General features: G+C 53.5%; 2 protein-coding genes across 5 annotated transcripts in view; both read left to right on the top strand.

The window, feature by feature from the left end:
* Positions 1 to 4,599: 4,599 nt before the first annotated feature.
* Positions 4,600 to 24,043, top strand: part of Timp2 (TIMP metallopeptidase inhibitor 2) — a gene marked incomplete at its 5' end in the record, with an annotated part of 40,176 nt that continues 20,732 nt past the window's right edge. The window contains 1 exon segment of the mRNA NM_001173024.1: positions 4,600 to 4,912. Coding sequence (NP_001166495.1) covers positions 4,783 to 4,912 — 130 coding nt within the window.
* On the top strand, positions 4,919 to 23,020 carry Cep295nl (CEP295 N-terminal like). Of its 4 annotated transcripts, none has more exons than XM_063242276.1 (3): positions 4,919 to 14,501; positions 15,435 to 15,523; positions 21,317 to 23,020. In XM_063242276.1, exon 3 carries the CDS (start codon positions 21,335 to 21,337, stop codon positions 22,973 to 22,975), a length of 1,641 nt encoding a protein of 546 aa, XP_063098346.1. In that variant the 5' UTR covers positions 4,919 to 14,501; positions 15,435 to 15,523; positions 21,317 to 21,334; the 3' UTR covers positions 22,976 to 23,020. The 4 variants fall into 4 exon arrangements, with proteins under 4 accessions (XP_063098346.1, XP_013002574.1, XP_063098345.1 ...); XM_013147120.2 differs by having other exon boundaries at positions 21,228 to 23,020; XM_063242275.1 differs by lacking the exon at positions 4,919 to 14,501 and adding an exon at positions 14,513 to 14,650 and having other exon boundaries at positions 21,228 to 23,020.

Below are 24,043 nucleotides of genomic sequence, written 5' to 3'. Positions count from 1 at the left end.
AAGCTTGGTGGCATGAGGGCTACATCCCTGGAGGAGGTATCTGTGCGCTCCACCCTGGGATACCTCCCACCCCAGAACCCCTGGAGGGTGGCATCAGGGCTGCTGCTAAGAACTACGAAGGTCACACTCATTGCAGGGGTGAACAACAGCTGAAGCTCAAACCCCTGAGGTGGGCAGCCTGGTATTAGAGGCAGCTAAGTTACACAGAAATTAATACACAGCCAGAGAGGGACTGGGCCCTCAAGGAAACCAGCACACACACAGAAATAGAGATATCAGAACTGCGGCTGGAGGCACATGTGAAGAGAACCAGGCCTCAGAAAGGAAAAGCAACAGTAAGGCCTGGAGATAAACAAGAACTCAGGATTGTACTGTCTCCAGAGGGCCGGCATAGGCATCAGACACATAGGTGGCTGATCAGAACACTTGGGCCAGGTCCCCACCCACCCCCGGCCTTTCCAAGAACTCTCTGCATCTACCCTTGCTACGTGACTGGATTCCCTACCAGATCAATATTAACTAAGCAGCACTGACAGCCCTGTAGGTTGATTGTAACCCGACCCACCTTGCACCCACGCTGAAAATTTGCTGTACAAATTACCCCTAACGAAAAGCCTTAGTGGCAACCCCTTTTGAGACCCCTCCTATCTCTCAGGAGCTTTCTTTAAATAAACCTTTCCTACTCCTAACCTGCTTTGTCCCCTGGAATTCATCGTTCGATATCTGGGGAACACAAGCTCAGCATACGTGTCATCAAACAGGTCAGAAGTTATCTTTCTCCTATGTCATTGGCTCATAGCTGCCCTTATCCTAGAGGCTGCCTGCCTGAGGCAGGGTCAGCACCCTTCCCTCAGCGCCCAGGGCCCAGGTATTCCCTGCTAATTTGGTGACATATTCCTATGCATCTCTCCAGGTGCCCACCGAGAGTCACACAAAACCTAAGACAAGCCGTCTTATTGTGGACATTCTAGAACAATCCATCGTATTCCCGGCCTTCCCTGCATCCCCCAGCATCCCTCCCAGGGCTCAAGTCCCTGACAGTGCTTCCTCCTGGACACCTGTGCACTACACAACAGAGCCTTGGTGTTCGTGTTTCTGTTGCTGCTCTGCTCAGAACCGAAGAGTTTTTACCCATTTCTTTAAATTTTAGTGCTGCCCCATCAGAGAGATTTATAAGCACTGGGCACATATTTGGTTGTTGTAACTTAGAGAAGTTGCCACTGGCATGTGGAAGGTCCAGGTCAGGAAGGCAGCTTGGAATTTTAAATTCTACAACGCCCAGGCTGCCCCACCCCAGTGACCTGGCCCAGGGTCAGTGCACCAAGATTGAGAAGCCCAGCCCTGACTGAAAGGCTTACGTCATGAAATTCCTGTCAGACATCCTCCTGCAGGTCCCCCACAGGCCATGGAGATGCTCACATAGCCACGGTCAGTCCCAGTCACTGATGATACATCGGCTTGTCATCCCAAGGGTGTCCTGAATAAACATCCCTGCAGAGGACAGTGGGGACAGATGCCACCCACCTACTGTGGCCAATAATCAGATGCCCATTTGGACAGAGAGGCTTACCATGGTGCTGATGGGAGTCTCCCCAAAGATAATCAGACCTAAGGACACATCCCCGCCTCCCTCTACTGTCCCCTGACCTGCCCAAAACACCCCTTCGACTCCAGAGCTCTGGGCCGCTGGCTCGGGGTCCACTTCCTGGGTGTGTGGAGCCAGCTTTGATGCCTGTGACTGATGAGAGCATCTGGCTTCGGGGAACCAGCCAGAAAGAGCGTGGGGGCTTCTGCTCCTCTCAAGCTGTCTCGCCGGGAAGAAGACTGCAGCTCGGAGGAGATGGATCTGGCCCAGACCCAGAAGGCATTTCCCTGAGAAATGCAGCTTCTCCTCCTGCCTTGAGGGCTCTACCAAGGCACGACGGGAGAGGCATGGACAGCACCCTGTCAGTGCCAAGGAGGAGGCCTTGGCTGTTCCTCTTGGCCCTCTACGCTGTTTATCTGGTCCACCCAGGGACGTGTCTGCTGGGTGTGCTCAGCCGTGGAAGGGAGGGAGGGCGGGATGGATAGCTCTGCTGGGTTCCATGCTAGGAAAGCCTGGGGAGGAGTGAGGAGCAAGGTCAGTGACATGAGGGCCTTCCTGGTGCTGGCCTGGCCAGCACTGCCCCTCCTGCCTGCCCTGCGAGTCCACGAGAGCCACTGCTCTGGGGAAGAGACAAGCTACATCCCAAAGGCTGTGGCGGGGCCAGGCTGTGGACCTGGCTTCCTCACTTCCCCACCCAATATGAAGAGGAGAGACAGAGGAGGGTGGTTAAGGAGCAAAGGTGATGGGGGGCAGCTGGCCCAGGACCTTCCTACTGCATCCTTCTGTGCCAGGTGTGGGGTGTCCTGACCTGGGCCGACCTTCCCCCAGTCATGCCACATGGAGCCCTCCTGGCCCAGAGCAGAGGCAGCAAGCTGGTCCTCCCCTATTCCCTGTCTCCAATGGATTCCTAGTCTGGGACTGCAGTTTCCAGAGCTGGGCCAGGAGGGTCCTAAACTGCAGCAGGGGTGGTGGCAGTGTGAGAGCAGGCCAGGGGTCTCAGGTCACCACTCACAGCTATCCATGAGAAGGCTTTTCAAATCTCCTGTGTTTGGTTAGGGAGCCTGGGAAGGTCAGCAGAGGGGCACAAGGCATTGTCTCTGGCCCTCCTTCCTGCTGCTGTCTGCTGACCTCACAAACACACACGCAGGAGAAGACACACATGCTCTGCTGCTACACACCCATTTCCTCCGTGCTTTCTGATCCACCTGCTGCTTCATCCTCCTTTTCTCTCCTTGGTTGTATCTCTGATCTCCACCATGGCCAGCACAGCCTGTCTGGTCTTGGGGCCTTCAAGTCTTTTGTGTCCCATCATAGGAATTTCACCTGACCTCCAGACGCCAGTGTTCGTTCTCAGGATGGCATCCAGGCTGCATTCAAATACATATTTGTTAATGGAGGGAAGAGGAAAGGGGGGGACAAAGAGGGAGAAGGTAGGAGAAGAAGAGACCAAGACCTGGAAACCTCTACTGACAACTTCAGGAGAGCCTAGGAAAGGGGTACTTATTCTCTGGTAGCAGAATCAGGGTCAAGAAAAGATTTGTATTGGGGCTGGAAGTCCAGCTTGTCCGTGTGCTGGTGCGGATGACCCAGAGAAGGCAAATCCATAATGCAGTGTGCTGGAGAAACCAGCCTCTCCGGGAGAAGCCATTCCTCCTCGGCAGCCCAGACCAGTCCTCCCCCATGTACCCCCATTTGCCCTGTGCCTTTCTGTGACACCATCAGTCCTACCTCCAGGCTTTGCCATATTAATACACATATTTGTTCACTGGTGTGCATGTTTTGCCTAAAAGCCCAAGAGCATACACCCAAGAGTTGAGCCCAGGTGCTATGAAATTCAGCAGCATTGTTTTCCCCTTGTCATAAAAAAGAAAGAAAGAGAAATGAAAGGCCACAGGCAGGCAACGTGTAACTCCCTGAATCAACTGCACTTTCCAAAAGTTAGCATTGAACATCATCCCGCCAAGGACACAATTCAATTTGAGGTTAACAAAAGCCAAAAAGTGTCTCTGGATTTGTCAAGGTGTTAAAAATAGCTATCCTGCCTGTGTAACTTTTCTCCAACTTGTCTGCTTCAAAAGCATGCACAGGCAGAAAGAAACCGTTCCTCAATTATTTCAGTATTTCCCAGCTCAGGTCAGCACAGTCCATTGGTGGGCAATTATTTTTAATTGAATTCTTTTCCGGGGCTCTCATCTCTCTAGTGGAACTGCCAATATCCAGAGGGACATAGGTTCACCACCCAGACATAGGGACCACGCACCAATCACCACGTTCTTGCCCTGACCACACCTGTAAGTTCCTTGGTCTGTCCTGGGACAGAGAACCGTTTAAGGAAAAGTTCCTTGGTACCCACATCTGTGCACGCTCTGCACAAACCCCCTTGCACAATCCTACTGGCTCCTGACCTGGAACTCCTATTTGGCTAGTCCAAAATATGGCTAGTCTATAAAAACTCCTGTCTTGTTTGTACCAACCACACCCTGCACTCCCTCCACCAGTTGGTGGACCACTCTTAAAATTCTAAGGCCTCTACTGCGAAAAGGTTTCGGGGGGCCTCCAACCCCCAAGGGAGGGCAGTGGGGAATGGCTCCTGCGCCAAAGGGCACAGCCCATTGTGCGGTTTGTGTCTGGAATCCACCCTAGTGGAAACAGATCAGACAGTGTGGACTCAGGATGAAAGAAAAGGGCGGTGGGCAGCCTGGTGCCCTTGGGGACTGGCCTCTAGTCGCAGGCACTGTGTGTAGGGGCATTTGGGGGCCCCGCACGGTAGGAGCCAGGTGCGCAGAGCGCCGGCCTTGAACCGCGCACTAGTAACTCTGGAAGCCCGCGCCAGGCCGGGCTGGGCACAACAAAAGCCCTGGTTCTGGGGAGGGCCGGTGGGGCGGGCGCGGGAGGAGGGGTGCTGGGAGCGCCCGGCCTGCACTGGCTGCCAGCCACCGGGAGGAGGAGCAGAGGATCCTCGGAGCGCAATAAAACGCCGGCTCGGCCGGGCGCGCAGCAAACATCCATAGAAGGCCTGCGGGGAGCCGCTCGCTCGCCGCCCCCACCCCGCTTTCTTCGCCCCGCCGCTGCCGCCCAGAAGCTGCCCCCAGCGCGGTGCCCTAGCCGCCTCCGAAAGCCCCGGGGGAGAAAGTTTGCGCCGGCTCGCGGGGCAGGTGAGGAGGGGCGTGCCGGCCCCCGCCGACCCCCGGCCCGCCATGGGCGCCACGGCCCGCAGCCTGCGGCTGGCGCTCGGCCTGCTGCTCCTGGGGACCCTGCCGCGCGGAGCCGACGCCTGCAGCTGCTCCCCGGTGCACCCGCAACAGGCGTTTTGCAATGCGGACGTAGGTAAGCGGCACGACCCCGGGCCCGCCCGCGCGGCCCAGCGCCCCGAGCGCTGTCTGGGACCCCCGCAGGCTCCGCGGCGCCCCGCCCGCCGCCCAGGGCCAGGCACCCGCTCCGCCGGGTTCCCCCGGAATCCCGCAAGTAGACGCCCGAAGCGTACTTTCTTTCCCCCCTCCTGCTCTCCCTTTCTTTCCCTCTCTTCGGTGAGATGCTTCGCGACCTCAAAATCCCACCGAAATTCCGCAGCAGCTCCAGCCCTTGCACAGGGAGCCAGGGAACGGCTTGGGTTTTGGCAGGAGGCCGCCCTGGGATGCCAGCGCTGGGGGGAGGGCAGAGGGGGACCCGGTTAGGGCGGGGTGGCTGGAGACTGGGGACCCTCGGAGAAACTCTCACAGGTGAGGTGGGAGCAGGGATTCTCCGGCTTCTGGAGGAGGGTGCTTCTTCTGCGGGTCCCAGTTGGGAGCTGATGTATTAAGCATGTTAGAAGGGCTAGAAGTCCCCGTACTCAGGGCTAAGAGGAACCATGAGAGGCCTATAGAGGCAGGCGGCCTCTTCACTGAGTGTCCTGCCCACGAGGCCCCATAAACTGGGCCTTTCAGGACCAGCACCCTGAGTGTTTTGCTGCCTGTGACTTTTCCCAGGATGTCCTCCCAAAACCGGAGCTTTGGCGACTGAAGGGGGTGAGTGGGGTCGTTGGCTACTTAGCTCTGACTCTTAGGATTCTTGATCCCCAATATCTACCAAGGAGGAGCTCAGTTATCAAGGTTGTGGTCCCAGAGTGGGAGGATGGCAGAAATGTGGGTTCCACCTAGGGCTGATACTGCAGATCTCTCCAGTCTTGGTAGTGGCAGGCACGTTCAGGTGGACTGCAGGTGGGCCTCCACGGCCCCTCTGCCTTCCCAGTAACGTTTGCCTGTAAGTTGTCGCAGCTGAGTATCCTTTGCCCAGTGCGGTAAGTTGTCGCAGCTGAGTATCCTTTGCCCAGTGCGGCAAGACTGGGTGGGTGTACCTCATCTGCCAGAACTGAATCTGGGGCTCCAGTGTCCTCCTGCTGATATCAGTGACCCCACTCCCAAGGCTCCTGGCCCCATCACCATTAGCCATGAGGACCACTTGCCCAGCTTGGGGAGCCTTCAGTTGGTCTCACCCGGAATCACGTGGCTCAGGCCACCTGGGCTTTGGGTGTGGTGCGGGATTACAGGGTAGATACCACAATACCTGATTTGGGGAAAATGAGGTCTTTTCTCCAATTTAGCTTTGATGTTCAGCAAAATCTGGGGAGTAAAGAAGAGGCTCCTCCCCTTGAGGGAGCTGTGAGCAGCCTTCTTGAAGGGGTATACTCTGAGAGTACTGGCCTCTAGGAACTCCAGCACCAAGAGAGGCTGTACTTCTGATCAGCAAGTCATGGAGCCCCAGAAGGAAACTGGGGTTCTTAGGAGTCCAGCAGGAAGGAGCTGGGCCTGACACCCCCTTTCCCCTTCCAGCTGTGTTGGGAGAATTACCAGCAGCTACTTTGGTCCTTGCCCAGCTGTAGCTAAGACAGCTGCTGAGCGGGGAGCTGCTTCTGCTGTGGTTTGGAGTGGGGCTCGCTGTGGGTCGAGGGGCTCTCGCAGATGCCACCAGCCTTCCTGTCGCCTTGCACATTACTGACCTCTGCCTAGATTTCCTGACACTGGTGTTCAAGTCATTGCATCAAAATCGGCACAAAGCCAAAACTTTTAACCCTGTCCCAGCGCGGGTGCCCACTCTCAGGCCAGCACTGCCTGTGAAGTCTACTTATCCTCTCTCCTGTGGCTGCTGTGACCATAACCAGATGGCTCAAAGTGAGGGGAGTTTATTGTCTTGCAGTTCGGGAGGCCAGCAGAGTGAAATCCAGATGTCAGCAGGGCTGGCTCCTTCTGGAGGCACTGAGGGAGAATCTGTTCCAGGCTGCTGTCTCTCCTTGGTGTTCCTTGGGGTACAGATGCGACCCTTCCTATTCTGCACCCATCTACACATGGGTCTCTACATTGTGTATGTGTCTGGTCCAAACCTCTTTCTTTTAAGGACACTGGCCATTGGGCCACCCCCTCCATCCAGTATGATCTCATCTCGACTTGATTTCATCAGTAAAGACCCTGTTTCCAAATAAGGTTAGGTTATATTTACAGGGTCTGGCTGGACATGAATTGGGGGGAGGGGCACTATTGAGTCCAGCACACCGAGGCTCCCCTGCCTTGTTCCCTGTCGCCCCTCTTATGCTTCGATGTCCCAGTGTAAGGAGCTGTGATAAAGCCCCCCACTATGTCCTGTGACTGCAGTGGCCGCTTTTTCACCAATGCTCTCTTCTGCTTGTAGAGGTGCAGGTGAGTGTCTCATTTGGTGCAGGTCCCCCTTCTCCTGAGAACAGAATTGCTTGCAGGGAGGGAGGAGCATCTACAAAGATTACTCTGGCCTGGGTCCCCAAGAAGTTACACAGTGGGCTCAGATCTTGGCTTTTGTAGTTTTGAGATCCCCTGAGAGACTCCGTAGCCAGGACTGAAGCAGGAGCAGGGGTGTGGAAGAGGCCGGCTTTTGCTGTGGTGTGCTGGCTCCACGTACCTTGTGGCTGGGTACAGCATTGCTGACTGGCTTAGTGTCTGCAGGAAGCTCTTGGTCTAAGAAACATATTTCTTTGCCCATGAAAGGCTTTCTGGGAGGTGTCCCTTAGCAGTGGTGGGCTTGGAACTATGATCAACAAAGAGAATTCACTGTGAGATTGTGATCTGTAGGATGGAGAGTGAGAAGCCTGCCCTGGCGTGCTCTTGGAAGATCCTGGATCCTTGTCCTTTCCAGGAAGGTCAAGGCAAGCAAGAGGTGTTACACATCTTGGTAACAGCACTGCTCAGACGGGCTGCTGGCCCAACTCCCTCTTACCTAATGGAATCCTTTGCCACCTACCGCAAGCCTGTGCAGTGACAGTCATCTGGCTGGAAACCAGCTCCAGGCTCGCCATTCAGGCAGTACCATGGGTGGAGCCTGAGTTACTAAGCCAGCTGAGCTACTTAGCAGATCCAGGCTGCTTTGACTGGTTTTTGGAATCGCGGATAAATCCAGGAGCTCCTGGACCCAGAGAATAAAGTCTCTTCTGTGGCCTGCTTGGCAGTGCCCAGGGCCACATTGCTCCTGTACTGTGCTAACCCAATGGCTGTTCCCATCTCTAGAAACCATTCCCTGCCAACCTACTGGTGGGGTCCACCCCAGATGGAAATGTGCCCACAGTCAAGTCCTAGCAAGCCATCTGCTAGGTCCCATGGACCAAGCCCTACAATGTCCCTCAGTCCCTTGGGGCCTGGTGGGCCCTGTGTGCCAGTGATAAGGACCAGTCAGCACACTTAGTCACAGCTTTGTCTGCTCCGGCATGTGTGAAAAGCATGCCAGCATCACCCTGGAGAAAGGAGCCAGGACTTCTGAAGGGGGGGCCGCCCTTTCCTGATGCCGTTGGCAACTCCTGCAGGTGACTTCTTGTTCGGGGTCACGGAGTTTGTGCATCCTGATGTTCATATCTGCTTTAAGGAGCAGTTATGGAGTAGTTGGCTCTGCCCCAGGGAACAAAAGGCAGAGGTGGGCAGGGCTATCCCTGACCTGGGGAAGGGAAAACCAAATGTTAGTGTGGGGTGCTTAGAGATGGTTTAAAAGCGTGCATCAGGGAGCGGACATGTGCGGACCCTTGCTGTCCTCCATCCAGCGTGGAGTGTAAAGGAAGTTACACTCAGTGTGCTTCAGGCAAGTGGTCAACACCAGGTAAACTCTTCAATAAGTGAAATTCAAAAGTGAGCCTATAGCATGAAATGTGCTTGCCGGGAGATAGGGGACACCTTGGTTTAGGAGGTGGTGTGTGCAGCCAGCCTGGTCTTTGCAGGGACCACTGATGCCGGGCCTGGGGGAGGAACTGGTCTTGGGTTTGAAAACAATCAAGAAATGTGCTTTCAGGGTCCCTTCCAGAAGACTGGATGGATGGGGAAAACAGCAGGAGAAAGAAAAAAAAACATAGGAGAAAACAGAGGGAAGAAGGAGTCTCTGTCACCCACTCAATGAGTGTATTCATACACGAGTACAAACTCACAAACCATGGGGCAAGTGGTCCTGTGGCCAGGATGGTCCTCAAGAGGGAAGAGCAGAGCTGAGGAATCTAAGCTAGAGACAGGCTCAGGAATCTCCAGAGTGCATCCTATGGTCCTCAGCAGAAGGCCTGACTGCCTAGGTACAGGCAAGGGAGGACTGGGGACCAGAGCCCGGGCCCGCTGGCAATGAACCCTGAGCTAGCTGGCCACACAGAGTCTGCCTTCCATCCCCAGGGCTCCAAGTAAGCCACTGAGGGCACACAGGCATTGGAATGACAGTGAGCACCTCCAGGGGTTTTGGAAGAAGGTGGGCACCTACATTCAGAGCCCCTGGACCTGGGTGTGGGCACTGGAATTTTAAAACCTCACCAGGTACTTGTGTCTGCTGGTGTTTGCACAGAGCTGTGTGGTCTGCACCCAGGGCTGCCCAAGACGTGTTTGATACCGAAAGAAGACACGCAGAGAGTTGCACTTAAATAGAACTTTGAATGAGTATCTAGGTATCGAGAGTACTTGGCCAAATTCTTGTCTTTCTGCTATGGAGGCCATGGCAATGGTGGCAATGACAACAGAGGGGAAAACTGCAGAGTGCTAGCCTTGTACATGAGGTTTGCCTACCAGTCCATTAGAGGTGACCAAATTAAGTTCTGTCCTTACAAAAAAATGCAGCCAGTCACGTACAATAATGCTGCAGGTTCCTGTGCGTGACCTGTGAACATGTCCAGGGTGTATGGATCTCATTATAAACTTTGCCAAACTTGTAGCGTGCATTTTTAGAAAGGCACAGTGCCCAAATGTCCACTGTGTCACAAGTAGCTACCCAACACCTAGAGCAAGAGGCCGTTACCCTAAAATCTCAGGAAATAGCTGGTCCCAGCCCTGCCGTGTCCACTTACGGGGAGCCACTGATCTGGTCAGTTTTATGTGGACAGTTTCCTGGTATTTCTTCACATAGTTTTACTGTCTCAAAATTCCAGACTTAAAAAAAAAAAAAGCATACACTTATTTAAATGCACACGTAGAAAAACAGTCCAGAAGGATATCCATCAAAATTCTAGGCTGTCTGCCAGGCATTGGTGGTGCATGCCTGTAATTCCAGCACTGTGGGAGGCTGAGGCAGGAGGATAGAAAGTTTGAGCCCAGCCTGAACAAGTTAGCGAGACCCTATCTCAAACTTTTAAAAAATTATAAGAAAGGGCTAGGAAGTAATAATGCCCACCACTGGAAAAAATTGAAAAATCTGGACTGTGTGTAAAATCAAGGGTCATTTAAAAAAATTTTTTTTTTACTTAACCCTATTTCCTCACTTTCCTTTGATTACATGAATGAGCTGTGTAAGTATTTTAGGTGAAAGGCATTTGGAAGGCTGTGGCTATGGCTCAGTGCAAGGTCTCCAGTTTAGTTCTCAGCACACACTCCCAGCAAAAGGGATTTGGGGGTAGGCATGGTGGTGCACACCTAAAATTCCAGCCGCTCCAGAGGCTGAGACAGGAGGATGACAAGTTCAAGGCCAGAAAAACAGTAAAATTGATGAGAAATAAAGTTAAATGTAGCTCAGTGATAGAGTGCTCGCCTCACGTGTACAAGGCCCTGGGTTCAAGTGTTGTACCAAAAAGAGTGCATTTGAGAGGCAAATAGAGATTGGAGGAGGGGTTTTAAGAGAGAGGGTGAGGGGTTGACCTAGGAAGGGCACACACACACACTCACTCTAGGGTAGGGGCTGAACTGACTTTCCCTTGGGTGCTGAAGGCACAGATAAATCACCCTTGGATGACCATTGTCACTCTAGAGAGGATTTTTATTTCTCTATCCTAGACTGTCTTTTGTCAGCTTTATTGAGATGTAATTCACACAATGTGGTTTTTACTCTGTCACAGACTAAAATCCATGTGGCCATCACCAGGGTCCGACTTGCAGCACCCACGAAGGACGTGGGTTTGTCACATGTGCTTCCTTGGGTGAACTCCGCCATGTGTTCTCCCAGGGGTGCTGCAGGGGCTGGGCTGGGCACTTTGTGCTGTGTGCCTAACCAGCTACGTGTGCCTAGGTTCCAAAAAGGCCATCAATGGCCTGAAACTTCGCTAGCCTCTTTCAGAGATTGGCAGACCACACCCGCAGCAGGGCGGTCACCTGTTGTAGTAAATAAAGTCTGGTTGGAAGGCAGCCACCCCCGCTGGAAGCACATCTTGCCTGGCTGCTTTTGCAACACAGCAATGGGAGGAAAGTGTCAGAGTGGTTGCGTCACCCTCACAGCCAAAATCGTTAACTAGCTAACCTTTCACAAAAACACTTCCTGAGCTCTGTGACCTGTGTCACAGAAGCTGGCTGGGTGTGACTGGGGTAGTTGTCACCTGGCTACCTGCCCTCTACTCTGTAGAAGGAAGCAGGTTAATAAGAAGAAATGAGATGGAGGTTTCACTGTCCAAGCTGACCCTGAAGGTGCCAGGGACTCACCCATCTGTCCTGGGCTCCTGAGCCTGAGTGAATGTGGATTTCCAGGCAAAGACCTGGCTTTCTGTCTCAAAATGATCCGCATGGAAAGCGCTCCCAAGGCCTCAGGGACATAGCTTCCAGGATAACATCTGGCTTGAGTTGAGGCTTTATTTGCTGTCTGTGATCTGTAGTCTGAGGAGCCTGGATGGCCTTTCCTGGCACCTACTCAGCAAAGTAAGGGTGGGGGCCTGCTTTGCTAGGCCTCTCTGGTGACAGACTCTGGCCAGGACCCTCTCCAACAGCTGGTTTTTAACTAAGGAAACGGGGCATTTTAGGGGAAAGAGACAAAGGGATAATTATTGGGAGAAATGACCTAGGTGAGACTGGTTCTGAGCCCCCACTCTGTGCCTCTGAGCCTCAGTTTCCTTTTCTACAAAAGGAGGGTTGCATTTCTCAAGAGCTGTGCCACAGAGCAGATTTTTGATAAATGAGCCCGAGTGTGAAAGTACTCCAGGTTCCCCACTGTTTTGGTGACCTTCAGATGCTGAACCTGTTGCCTCCGTCCAGAAGCTCTTTAGGGAGAAGCACACGGGCCGGGGAGGAAATGCACCGCCCTCTGCCCACTACAGATGTTCTGTTTCCCCTGAGCCCAGCCTGAATGCTGTTTGCCCCCAGGCTGGGTCCGCAGCCCCCTTTCCCTCCAAAGATTTAGAGCTCAGAAAGGTTGATGGGGTTCAGCTCAGGAACTCCAAGGAGGTCCCTAAATAGCCACCATGCCGTATGCAGCACCCTGCCCAGATGGCCTTGTGGCCCTGCTCAGGTCTCATGACCTTGCCAAGGTCCCTTAACATGGTGGGGGATGGGAGAAGAAAGCCAGGACCACCCCTGGAGCCTTGAAGAAACAATGAGACCTTCCTCTATCTCCAGAGGCCCCACAGAGACCCTTAGGGAGGAGAGCAGGGCCCCCCAGTGCCAGGCAGTCCTTGTCATTCATCCCATCCTGCAGGTGTAGTGAGGCCATGGGCAGTGGGGTGCAGGTTGGTGGGATCAACGATGAGGTGCCTAGTGCCCCATCAGGAAGAAGGGTGAAAGGTGGGGTCCTTCGGGGGTTATTGTGCGCAGAAGGACAGTGTTGGCACTGGCTGGAGGGCTTTTGGAGCACCCGGGCTCCTTGCTTTTGGAGGGCAAAGGCTTAGTGGGCTTGCTCACACACAGCCCCGTCCTGGCTTCCTATTTTCTAGGCGTGAGTGTGTTTTTCTCTGTAGCCTGCTTAGCAGTGAGTCTTCAGCGCTTAGAGGTTGCTGGAAGCAGAAGACCAGCCTAGCCCTTGCCGGGTGGAAGCCAAGTGCCTAGCACGGAGCTAGGATGAGCATCAGGTCTTGACTCTCAGCTCTGAGTCTTGTCCCCGCAGCCCTGTGGGCTCTAACAAGGACAAAGGGATAAGTGGGAGGTTGCCTTGTGTTCTATGTGACAGTTCTTGAAGGCAGAAATAAAGACAGCCAGGCATGCAGATAAATGTGTGGTTATCAAAGGCCCTTCACATCTCCGTCCTTACTTTGTCAAGGACTATGAAAGAGAGATGCCGGAGCCCTCTCCCGTTCGGATGGGGGAGGCCCGTGAAGCCCAAGGTCACCAGTGCAGTGGCAGTGCCAGGAATCCAAGGAGACTGATGCTGGCTCGAGGCTGTGGAACAGGGTCGGGCTTCAGAGCTTCAAACCTGTGCTCTGTTCCCTTGGCCAGAGGCTGCTTGTCCCTGGAGAGGCTGGAGGGGCCCATGCATTCTCTTCTAAGGCGAGCAGTTATAAGGCTCAGCTGGGTGTTTCGGCAGTAGCGGTAAAGGGCATAGAAACCAGTTTTCCTTTTGATTGGGGACCCCTGTATCTAAGAATGTTTCGGAGGTAAACACTTAAGGACACCTATAAGCATTGGGTAACAGTTATTTATTCCCAGCTCCCTTAGCTTAGGGAAATGTTAGGTATCAGCAGCAGGCAGTAACAAAGTAGATCACAGTGTGTGTGCTCTGTGGGTAACAAATGGTGTTGATTTTTAGTTGAAATGTAAAATTCAGATATCTAAGAGGAAGCAGACTTCCTTTTGGCAAGAGTATTATTTTCTGAGAGGGAGAAATAGATCCAGGTCTGTCTCTAGGGCTGTATTCACCAGGGTTCTTAGGAGAACAGAACCGGTAGGATATAGCAGGAGACGTACAAGATGGGATTTAGTATGGAAATTGGCTCACTCGCTTGTGGAGATTGACAAGTCCCACAGTCTGCTGTCTGCAGGCTGAGGCTGGGGGGAGCTGCTGGTGTGACTCCGTCTGCATCCAGTGTTCCTAGAACCGGAAGCTGTGATGTCTGGGAACAGTAGATGGACACTCCAGCTTCAGCAGGGAGAAGGTTCCTTTCTTCTGCCTTTGTCTGGGGTCTCAAAGAGTTAGGTGAAAGCTGTCCATACTGGGGGAGGGATGTACGTCAGGTGGTCTAGATTTGAATACGCATCTGTTCCAGAGACACACGCCTAGGCACACCCAGGAATTGTGTTGATTAGCTCTCTGGGCACCCTGTACCCCAGTCAGGCTGACAAGAAATTACTCACTTCAAGGGCTAAGAAGAGTGATCAAAACTAGATTAGATGGACAGGGTGGGATCCAGTGTCAGGAGCTCTGACCTTGATATGTACCTCTTAATGTCCCTTCCCCAGCCTGGCAGCATTGCAGTGCTTCTCAGGGGAGCAGAGGAGGTCATGCTGCCACCAGGCTGGAGGAAGGGAAGGCATCCTCTACCTGGCGGCTGTGAGGATTTCCATATTGTGCAGCACACCCCTCCCCCCGACAGGACTTAGAATGGGCATCTTCAGAACGCCCTTGCTCAGCCTCCGGCAGTTAGAACCAGATCTCTGTGGCTGGTCCTCTGACCTGTGTGCTCACCGTCTGGCTGGCTTGGCACTGGCCCTGACCTCACCCCTGCCATGATGTCATAGCACAACAGCTCTGCTGTTCCCATGGCAACAGGCTGCCATAGTTAACCAGCTAGGGAGCTGCTGGGGGAGGTAAAGAGCTTCGATCCCAGCCAGCCTAGGTCAGTCGGCCCCTGGGACCCGCTTAACACCACCTCAGGATGGGTTTTCCTTTGTGTGGTGTGAGGGTGGGCTCTTCCTGTGCCCAGCTGTCAGGCCAGACTCCCAAGAGGGCCTTGGAGATGGGCTGATGAGTGTCTGCAGGACACAGGTCCAGGAGAATGTGACAGTCCTTGTCAAGGACAATTTGTCCTGAGAGAATGACAGTGGGTGTGGGATGCTAGCAGGATGGAGTTCGGGGGATGCAGCAAGAGTGGCTGCTAATTTGGGGACCTCAGCCCTGGCTGGGGTCTTGGAAGGCAGGTCGAGAGTTTGTTGGTACCAGACAGTGAGCCAAGGGCAGCCCACTCAGCTTTCTAGGGCAAGATTGTGAGTTTGGGTTCAGCCTCAGAGTCTATCTGTGAAGCTGCCCAAGGAGGCAACCGAGGCACAATGAATCTGAGTTTATTCCCCTAGAGGCTGGGTGCTGGGTGCCTCTGCCTCCAGAGCTGTCCATCCTGGAAAGTTGTAAAGGGAGGGTGCAGGGTACAGATTCACAAGCCACACTCTTAAGGTCCCTTCCCCAGCCTGGCAGCATTGCTGTGCTTCTCAGGGCAGGAGAGGAGGTCATAACACAAGCCAGGACTTGGGTGAAAAAAAAACCCTGCTATAGGCCTGGCTGAGTCTCATGTTCTGCCACGAAGTCCCCCCAAGGGGTTGCATGTTGCCAGCCCGTAACCCAGCTCAGCTGTTTTAATAACAACCACTGTAGAACTTGGCTGAAAGTCAAAGAGTGGCAAAAGCTGGACTTGGGGTATCATGTGGGTGTCCCACAGTTTTAGAGGATAGAAAGAGACATGGAGTGGAAAATTTTTCTGGTGTTTATTTGATCTGTACTTGGTTTGGATGCTCTCGGTGATGGGTATCTCACTGCCTACCCAATGATTCCAAAGCAGCCCTGCAGGAAGTGCCTCCCTCACCTGGCCAACCTCTGCCTCCTTGTAATGTGCTGTTGGTCTGTCCCTGCCACCTGGACACACGCACAGTGAGTACCCCCCTCCCCCAATGCCTGGCCTTCACGGTGATGTGTTCGGTTGTGACCACCCCCATTTTACAGATGAGAAACTGAGTGAAGCAGCTTGTTCTGGCTACATGGCTGGTTAGTGCTCCTGATCTCTGCACTGTGCTGTTCCAGAATTCCTACCCTGAAGCCACCTCTCTGTCCCCTCTCAACAGTCCTAGCTCCTCTGTGGCTGGTTTGTCATTCTGAGCGCAGTGTCCCTCTGCTCTTCCTGGCCACTCTGTCCTTTCAGGGTCTCTGGGAAGATACCTCTCCCACTGCCAGTCTCCTTTGTCTTTGGCCAAGCTGTACTCAGTTCCCATCAGGTCTAGGCCCAGTCATTTCAGCAGCCTTTGTGATTTTGAAACAATTATTCTGTGATGTCATATGGGCCATTGCCAAAGCACAGACACTTCTCATCTTATTAGAGTCCTGGAGAACCACGTCCTGACTTTCCGCTGTAGCTGTTGACTGAGTCTCACTATGATCCTGGCCCTTTGGGGCCTCAGCAGTGTGGCCCTCTGGAGGGCCCAGTGCTCCTGGATGTCATAGGGTGTGCAGGTTAACCCCTTTCCTGCTGGGCCTGGAGCATCCTGCTGAGGCTGACACCTTGCTTGTCCTCGGCAGCCTTTCTCTGAACTCAGGTAAAGATCTCATTGGCTGTGCGGTGACCACGAGTCTCCACCAGCGTGGCGCATAGCCAGGTGAAACCCTCCTGTCTTTTGCTTCCTGGGTTCTCCCGCACAGCACTCGTGCATTGAATCTGGTGAGCTTCAGATGGGGTCGTGTTGTGTTTTACCTTGGAGACCGGGCGAGGTGTATGAGTGGTGACGTCTTCCAAGCTGGGGTCTTGTGGCTGGTTTTTGGTGTCCCCCACATGGGTCATCAGTGCTCTGTGAGGTCTGCATCTTTGCATTTAGAAGCTCAGGTTCCAAGACTCAGTGCCACACAAGTGTGCACTCTGCTACTGCCTTTCACATTTGCTCACATGGGTACCATCCATGGCAGGCTGGGGTCCAGGCAGAGGAGAAGCAGTGAGTGAGAAAGGACTGTGGGAAGCCATAAAAAGTGGACTTGCAAAACCATATTGTCTCCCAGGGTCACTTAGTTTAGGAGAACTCTGTTGTACGCATCTTAAAAGCCCTTGAAGGATTCCCTGTGTTAAAGACAACTATAAGAGTTTTGTTTTGTTTTTGAGGTCAAATAATATGTGGTCTACATATCCTCAAAGGATGGAGAACTAGCTAACTTTACACGGGACTAAACTTTAGGGCTGGGGCTACAGCTCAGCCACACAGTGCCTGCCTGGCAAGCATGAGGTCATGAATTCAATTTTGAGTGCCAAAAAAATTGAAAAGAGGCTAAACTTTAACTGTATGGAAGTGGCCCCTTCCTAGTCTACAATAACTAGTGGACGTTTCTTTGTTGTTGGTGTGGGGGGAGGTGCTGGGGATTGAACCTAGGCCCTATACTTTGGGCCACCTCTCCAGTCTTATTTTGAGACAGAGTCTCACTAAGTTTCCCAGGGTGGGCTCAGACTTGTGATCCTCCTGCCTCAGCATCCCAAAGTGCTGGGATTATAGGCATGTGACACTGTCTGGCGAATGGGAGCCCTTCTAGAATGGTTTTTATATGTTTCAAAGAAGTGCTATGAGGTGGCTGGCTTTCAGAGGAAGTCCAGAAAGGGAGAGGGTGCTGGCACTGTGAGGCAAGGTGCCCTCGAGCCAGGGAGTGTGGGACAGGAAGGGGAGTGAAGCGGTAGCTGCCCAAATGCCCCGGAGCCTGCAGCCAGAGACCTGACTCTGAGACACCTGGGGGAGCTGGAGAGTCAGCAGGTACTGTACTGAGGCTCATTCTCAGCGGGGCGTGGGAGCCCACACTGGGCGCAGGTGTGGGTCGCAGGTGCAATGGATGCACTTGCAGGTGAGCGTAAGAGCAAAGTGCTGTAGGTAGAGGCTGTAGCCCTGGTGTGGGGAGAGGGTACAGCTTGAGGGTGGGGTGACAGAGAGCCTGATGGGGAAACCCTGGAGGGCTCCGGTGAGGCATGATGGGAGGAGAATGGAGTGAGACACGCCTCAGTGGAGCCACATTGATGTCCTGGGAGCATCTCCGACACGCAGACTTCTGGGCCCCCATAGACTTGCTGAGTCTGAACCTGACTTACTGAGATTCAGGCACTGTGCTGGACTGCCTTGGAATGTTCTGGAGGGATAAATCACATGAGCTGAAGAAGGTGGGTGGCCACCTGACGAGTGATGTGACACAAGGGCCCTGTGGTGGCGAAGCAGAGGAAGCACACAGGCCCATTCCTGGCTTTAGAGCCACTGCGGGCCACTGTCTCTCAGAGATCCAGGTGGCAGGAGGTCAGGCAAGGGTGAGTGCCGCTGAGCCTGAGTCTGCTCACACCCTGGAAGTGGCACCCACTGTGACCTTGCTCACTCCTGGGCTGGCAGCCTGGGGCCAATGGTCCATCTGCTGGGTTTGAGACCCTGCTGCAGTGCTCCTGAGTTCTTTGGCCATGGGCAGGTCACTTCACCTCTCTGAGCCTCAGCCTCACCCTGCCAGAAGGGCTAGAGCTCCCCGCTTGTGGTGAGATCTCACAACAGTGCAAGATGTGTGTGTAGTGTGGGGTGGGGAGACCCCACAGGTGTGCTGTCAGCCAGGGCTGCACAGTTACGAGTGCCCCATCCTCACAGCCAGGTCTTTGTCCCAATCTTTTCCACATTCGTCCCCTAGCTCCCCGTCTACTCTTGTTCAGACCACATTGAGGTCACTCACATAATGTGGATACGAGGAGAGGTAAGGTGGGTGTAGGGCCTCTAAGAACTCACTCAGTCCAGAATGTTCTGCCCAGCACAGAGTGCAGGTGTGTCTGAGTGGGGACCCCATCTGGACGCACTACACTCTTCCTTGCCCAGTGTCCTAAGGAGACTCAGACACATGTCCCTGGCAGGGGCTATCTCCACGGAGTGTGTGTCCCAGTCACATCAGGCTCCACAGGCTTTAGTAGCTTCCTCATCAGCACCACCATGAGTCTGAGAGGGACCTTGACATCTGGTCTCAGGGACACACCGAGCAGAGTGCTAGGGACCACCACTGCCTGAACCCAGGTGGCGGCTGAGGGCATACTAGAGAGTGGAACTGAGGAGCATTGCGTAGTCTTACGCTAAGTCTTTCTTTCTTTCTTTCTTTGATGGTGGTGGTGATACTGGAAATTGAACTTAGGGCCTTTGCCTTGAGCCCCAGCCCTTTTTTATTTTTTTTATTTTATTTTATTTTTTTTTTTTTGAGACAAGGTCTTGCTAAATCACCACATTGCCCAGGCTGGACTGAAACCTGCAGTCCTGCTGCCCTGGCCTCTCAGAGTGCTGGTGTGACAGGCGTGCACCACCATGCCCAGCTTGTTTACTTTTTAAAGAAACAAACTGCCAGACTGTTTTCCAAAGCCGGCTGCACCATCTCCCATTCCCGCCAACACTGTGAGATGGTTCCAATTTTTCCACCTCCTCGCTACTCTCTGCCTTTTAACTTCCAGCCGTCCCAGTGGGTGGACTGGCGGGTGTGAAGTGGTGTCTCACTGGAGCCTCAGTCTGCAATGTTCCCATGAGCGTGGGGTTGGCCTCCTCTCTCCACTCACTGCGCATCTGTCTCCTTCGGTGAAATGTCCATTTAAACTTCTTGCCCATTTCAAGTTTAGATTCTTCGTCTTCTTATTAAGTTGCAGGAGCTGTTCAAATATTCTGGATTGGAGTCCCTTGTTGGATGTAAGGTCTGAAAATATCTCCTCAGTCTGGGCCTTTGTCTTCACTTTACCACCGATACCTTTCAAAGCAGGAAGGTTTGAATTTTGCTGGTGTCCATTTCACTCATTTCTTCTTGAATTGCTTGAGCTTTCAGTGTTAGATTCCAGAACTCTTTGCGTAAGTCAAGGTGGTGAATAAACACCCATGCTTCCTTCTAAGCATGCAGTTTCAGGTCTTATACGAAGGCCTAAGATCTATAGTGAGTTAGTGTTCATATATGATGTAAGGAAAGAGTCCAAAAATCCTTATTTTTTATTTTATTTTATTTTTTTGCATGTAGACAGTCAGCTGTCACAGGACCAATTGTTGAAAAGACAAAGAACAAAAGACTATTCTTTCCCAGCTGAATTGCTGTGTCACCTTGGTCAGAAATCTCAGTCACAGGGCTGAATGTCCCAGCTTTCTTTCACCCTGTCATCTTGCTGCATGCAGTGGTGGGCAGACTGGCAGAATATACCCTTAGCTGCTGTTCTAAGTGTACGATTCTCAATGCATGCTACGCCTGACCAAGAGGTGCCAGACCTCCCGCAAGAAGACGGAGGTCCAAGCTGGTGGCCGGCAAAAGGCACTGTGGTCTATCCAAGCAGAGAGGGCCTGTCTTCCTCTTACAAGCTATATAATCTGGTTCTGGTGGCTTCATCTTTCTCTGCCTGGTGGGTTTCTCCATCTGCGAATCCGGGTGATACTAACACCTTACCTCCCGTGGTTACTGTAAAAGCTGAGTTGAGAGGTGAGCGGTGCTCAGAGGAGAAGCCACACAGTTCTCTGTCAGCAGCGGGACAAGTGCATTGCTGTTTTCTGGCTGCTGGGACACCTTTTGGCTCAAATTGTTTAGCTTGGGTCCTCAGGACTAAAGAGGAGAGCAGTGTCCAAATGATTAAGATGGGGTTCGTACGTGCACAGATGCGCCGTGATCAAGATAATCACTGTGGAAGGCAAACACATGCTAATAAAAATAAAAACTTTAAAGAAGGGTGGGCCAACTCAGGGCTCCACAGGGACCCCAGCCTCTAGGAAGCGGCTGCTGTAGTTCACAGACCTGGCTGGTTCTGACGTCAGCCCTGGGTGACAACAGGCATGATTCGTACCCCTCACCCTTCCCGATGCCAGAGACAGCAGGAGTCCACCAACAGTCACACCAGTAAAGGGAACCATGGAATGAGCTGTCACACCCATCTGTCTTCCCCGTTTGCTGTGTGTTAGGTTCAAGTGTCAGGCACCCACACCCACACCCTTGCACACACACCCCTGCTCACACAGTTGATGCACACCCTGCTTGGCAGGCTCCTCCCTCCTCTGCCCCTTCCTCTTTCTGTTTGTAAGCTGCTCTCTGGCTCCAGGGGACTTCCTTTTCTGCCTGTACGTTGCCCTCCCCTGGTGTGTTTGCAGCTGCTCCACTGTATCCTAACCTGCTCACAGGGCAAGAGTGGGGGTGGGTGTCTCAGTCTCTATCCTAACCTGCCTCCTGGGGTGGGGTTCTCAGCCTCAGTACTGCTGACATTTTGGCCCAGATCATTCTTTGTTGCAGAACTGACTGGGGCATTGTAGGGTCTTTGGCAGCAGGCCTGGCCTCTGCCCAGCCACAGCTAGTAGCAGATCCTTGTTCCTAGTCACTAGGATAAACCCCCACCACACACACACACACACACACACACACACACACACACACACACACTGCTGCATGTGCCCCAAGAAGCGAGCCCACGCCTCATTGAACACAGCTGCCCCCCAGGCTCTCATTAAAGATGCCATGTGGAGACAGGGAATGGGCCCTGGGGACAGTGTGTGTCCCTGCCCTGAGAATTGCACGTGCACTTGTCCTCAGAGCCTTGCTTGCACTCTGTGGGACACTCTGGGAGGCAGTGTATGTCCTCCTGTCCTTTTAGGTTTGCCGTGGAATGGTGGTGACACCTGTGGCTCCCCAGGCCCTGCGCCCCACAAATCCTGCACTCTGGACTGAGCTCCTTTCTCTCAGAAGCTGTCTCCAGAAGAAATGCAGCGAGAAACAGGGCAAGCTGCACCGCCCAGCCTCGCACCTGGTGACAGAGCCTTGGCTGTGGGGCAGAAGTCCTTGCTGCTGCAGGCTGGGCTCAGAGGAGACATCGTTCCACAGAGAAGATCTCACAAGCCGCAGCGGGGCCGCCAGCTGCAGCGCCTGCCCGAAGAGCTGCGGGCAGAGCAGCGGGAGGCCCGACCCCAGCAAATCAGAGGCCTGCAGTGGCTGTATCTAACCCATCTGCTGGGTGGGGCTACAAGATGGTTAGTGGAAAATGAACCCTACTCTGAGGAGCGTGTCCTGCGAGGAGCAGCAAGATCCCCCGGGGGCAGGCGGAAGCACAGAGAACCCCTTAGAGAAGAGAGGAGTCGTAGGGACGGGCCACCCAGACGACGAGCCTGGAACAACAGTACATCCCTGAAGAAAGTGACAGGCTTACAGAGACGAGCAGCTCCCCAAGTGCAGTGTCCAGGTCCCACTGAGAAGACTAAAGGGAAGTGGGCTCCTTCAAGCCAGACCAGTGGTGGCCGCCAGCTTGTGGAGAGTCGAATGGGCAGGAGAACTGACCTTGAAAAGCTGAATCCAGTCTTGGCCTCTGCAGGGGAAGCCAAGTTGCTGGAGGAAAAAGAAGCCCGAGCCCATGAGGGTATGTGGCAGCTGGGAAAGAGGGGCCACTTTGCTCAAGGCCTGAGAAACAACACAGAGCGCAAACTGGAGGACCTAGGACAGCTGTGGCTGGTCAGCTCCACCCACAAACAGGGTGCCACGCCCTTGGCATCTCCACACCAGTGTGGTGACAAGGGCCACTGGCAGAAAGAGCTCGAGTCTGCCGTGGAGGAGTTGTTTAACATGAGCAGAAAGCTGAAGGAACACCTGACTCGGCACCTTGAATCGAGGCCCTTGGCAGATCAGAGCCCCACTGGAGAGCAGGTCTCAGAGAGGCAGGGACCAGGTAGTGACATCCCTGGGGAGGAGAGGACAGGGCAAGCAGAAACTGTACCCACCACGGAAGTGGAGACCTCCCGGACAGCATCCCAGTGCAGTTTGCTGCAGTTACCAAGCCAGGCTGAGGGTGCCAGAGACCATCCTTTGGCCACGCCCATGTCCAAGAATGAAGGTCAGACATTGCTTCCCGAGGACAGAGTATCTGTTAGCGGAGAGGACTCGGTCCTGCAAAGCCCCAAACCCAGCCATGAGCCACTTAGACCAGCCACTGTGGCAGAGGGCTCACCTCTACCTTACCTGCAGGAACAGCTGGACCTGGTGGGCTGGAGGGGTTCAAGGCTGGAGCAGCAAGCAAGGGTGGAGGGGAGAAGGCAGAAGGGGCTGCTGGAGCAGACGGAGCACCCAGACATGAGCTTGGAAATCCACTACAAGGCTGAGCTAGAGGAGGAGCGGCGGGAGCGGAGGAGGACCCGCCTGGCCCTTCTGAGGTCCTACCCCACATGGGTCCCCACCAGGAATCCAGACCCTGTCCCCAGAACACACTCCCCTCTGAGCAGCAGCGACATCGATGAGGTGAAACACGATCAGATGGTCCGTGACTTCCAACGGCGGATCTCAGAGCAAACCAAGCTACACGAGCAGTTTCTAGAAAAAGCCAGGAAGCATTTGCAGGAGCTGCAGAAAACATGGTAAAGGCAAGAGCCCTGCCCACAATAAACACAACTCTGACAAAACCTGTGCAAGCGTCCTGTCCTCCCAAGCCCTCAGGCCTGTGTGTGTCACACAAAAACAGGGTCCCATGTGGGGTTCAGGGAGCAGGTCTAGCCAGAGTACCATGGGCACCTCTCCCAGAGCAGGGTCTCCTTTCATGTGCCATAGGCCCACTTGGAAGCTCCAGGTAAAGTCAGCTTTTCAGATGTTTCCAAATAAACAATATCAGGGATAGCTGAGGTCAGATGGGCAGTCTCAAAGATTCCTCATTTATTGCTTAGCACTGGCTGAGTCATTGGCAGAGAAATTGCACTGAAATCTTTCTTAGCCTTGCAAGTGACAAAGCCAACAATTTAATAGCACGCATCTTAACACGTTCTTATAACCTTAAGGGGGTGGGGAGAGAGGAAGGGTGACTCTGGCCACCTCTAGACAGACAGCACAGGGCACCTAGGTGTCAATTCAGTCAGTTGATGCCTCTGACCCAGCAGCCAGGGAAGCTGTAGAGACCTCATACTGGGTGGGTTTTTGGTTTTTGATTTTGTTTTTTTGTGTGGTTGGGGGAAGTATCTGCCAGGTACAGACTTAGTGACGGGGCCAGGGGTCACACATTTTTTTTCTGCAAAGAATGTATGTGTTAGCTTTGTCAGCTGGCCTCTGACCGATGCTCAGCTCTTACTCTCTCAGCAGGAAACTGCCATGGAGGACACAGAAACTAGGGGTGTGGCCGAGTGTGTAGAAGCCTCGATATACAGAAACAGGTTCTGGAGAAGAAGGCTGTTGGGCATAGCTTTTGGACCCCTGTGCTAGGGTAGTTGTTGAGCCTGGACCCCTTGGTTCCCCAATCCCTGCTCTCCTCTCCCTTCATGTGTTCCAAGGACCTCAGCTTTCTTGACTCAGATCAGCCTTACTCTGTACATTTTGTAGATGATAGGGTAAGCAGCCATGAGCCCACCACCTGAACCGGAGGTCCAGAATGTCTCCTGAAAACTATGTATTCAGTCGCCTGAGTGTCTGTGCTTTTCCTTTTTTAACCCCTGTCTCCTCAGA

This window comes from Cavia porcellus, unplaced genomic scaffold, assembly GCF_034190915.1.
Source record: "Cavia porcellus strain 051 isolate PalLab524CR breed Dunkin Hartley unplaced genomic scaffold, mCavPor4.1 scaffold_32, whole genome shotgun sequence".
NCBI lineage: Eukaryota > Metazoa > Chordata > Mammalia > Rodentia > Caviidae > Cavia > Cavia porcellus.
The sequence above is the reverse complement of the archived record's forward strand: the minus strand, read 5'-3'. Positions and strand labels throughout refer to the sequence as shown.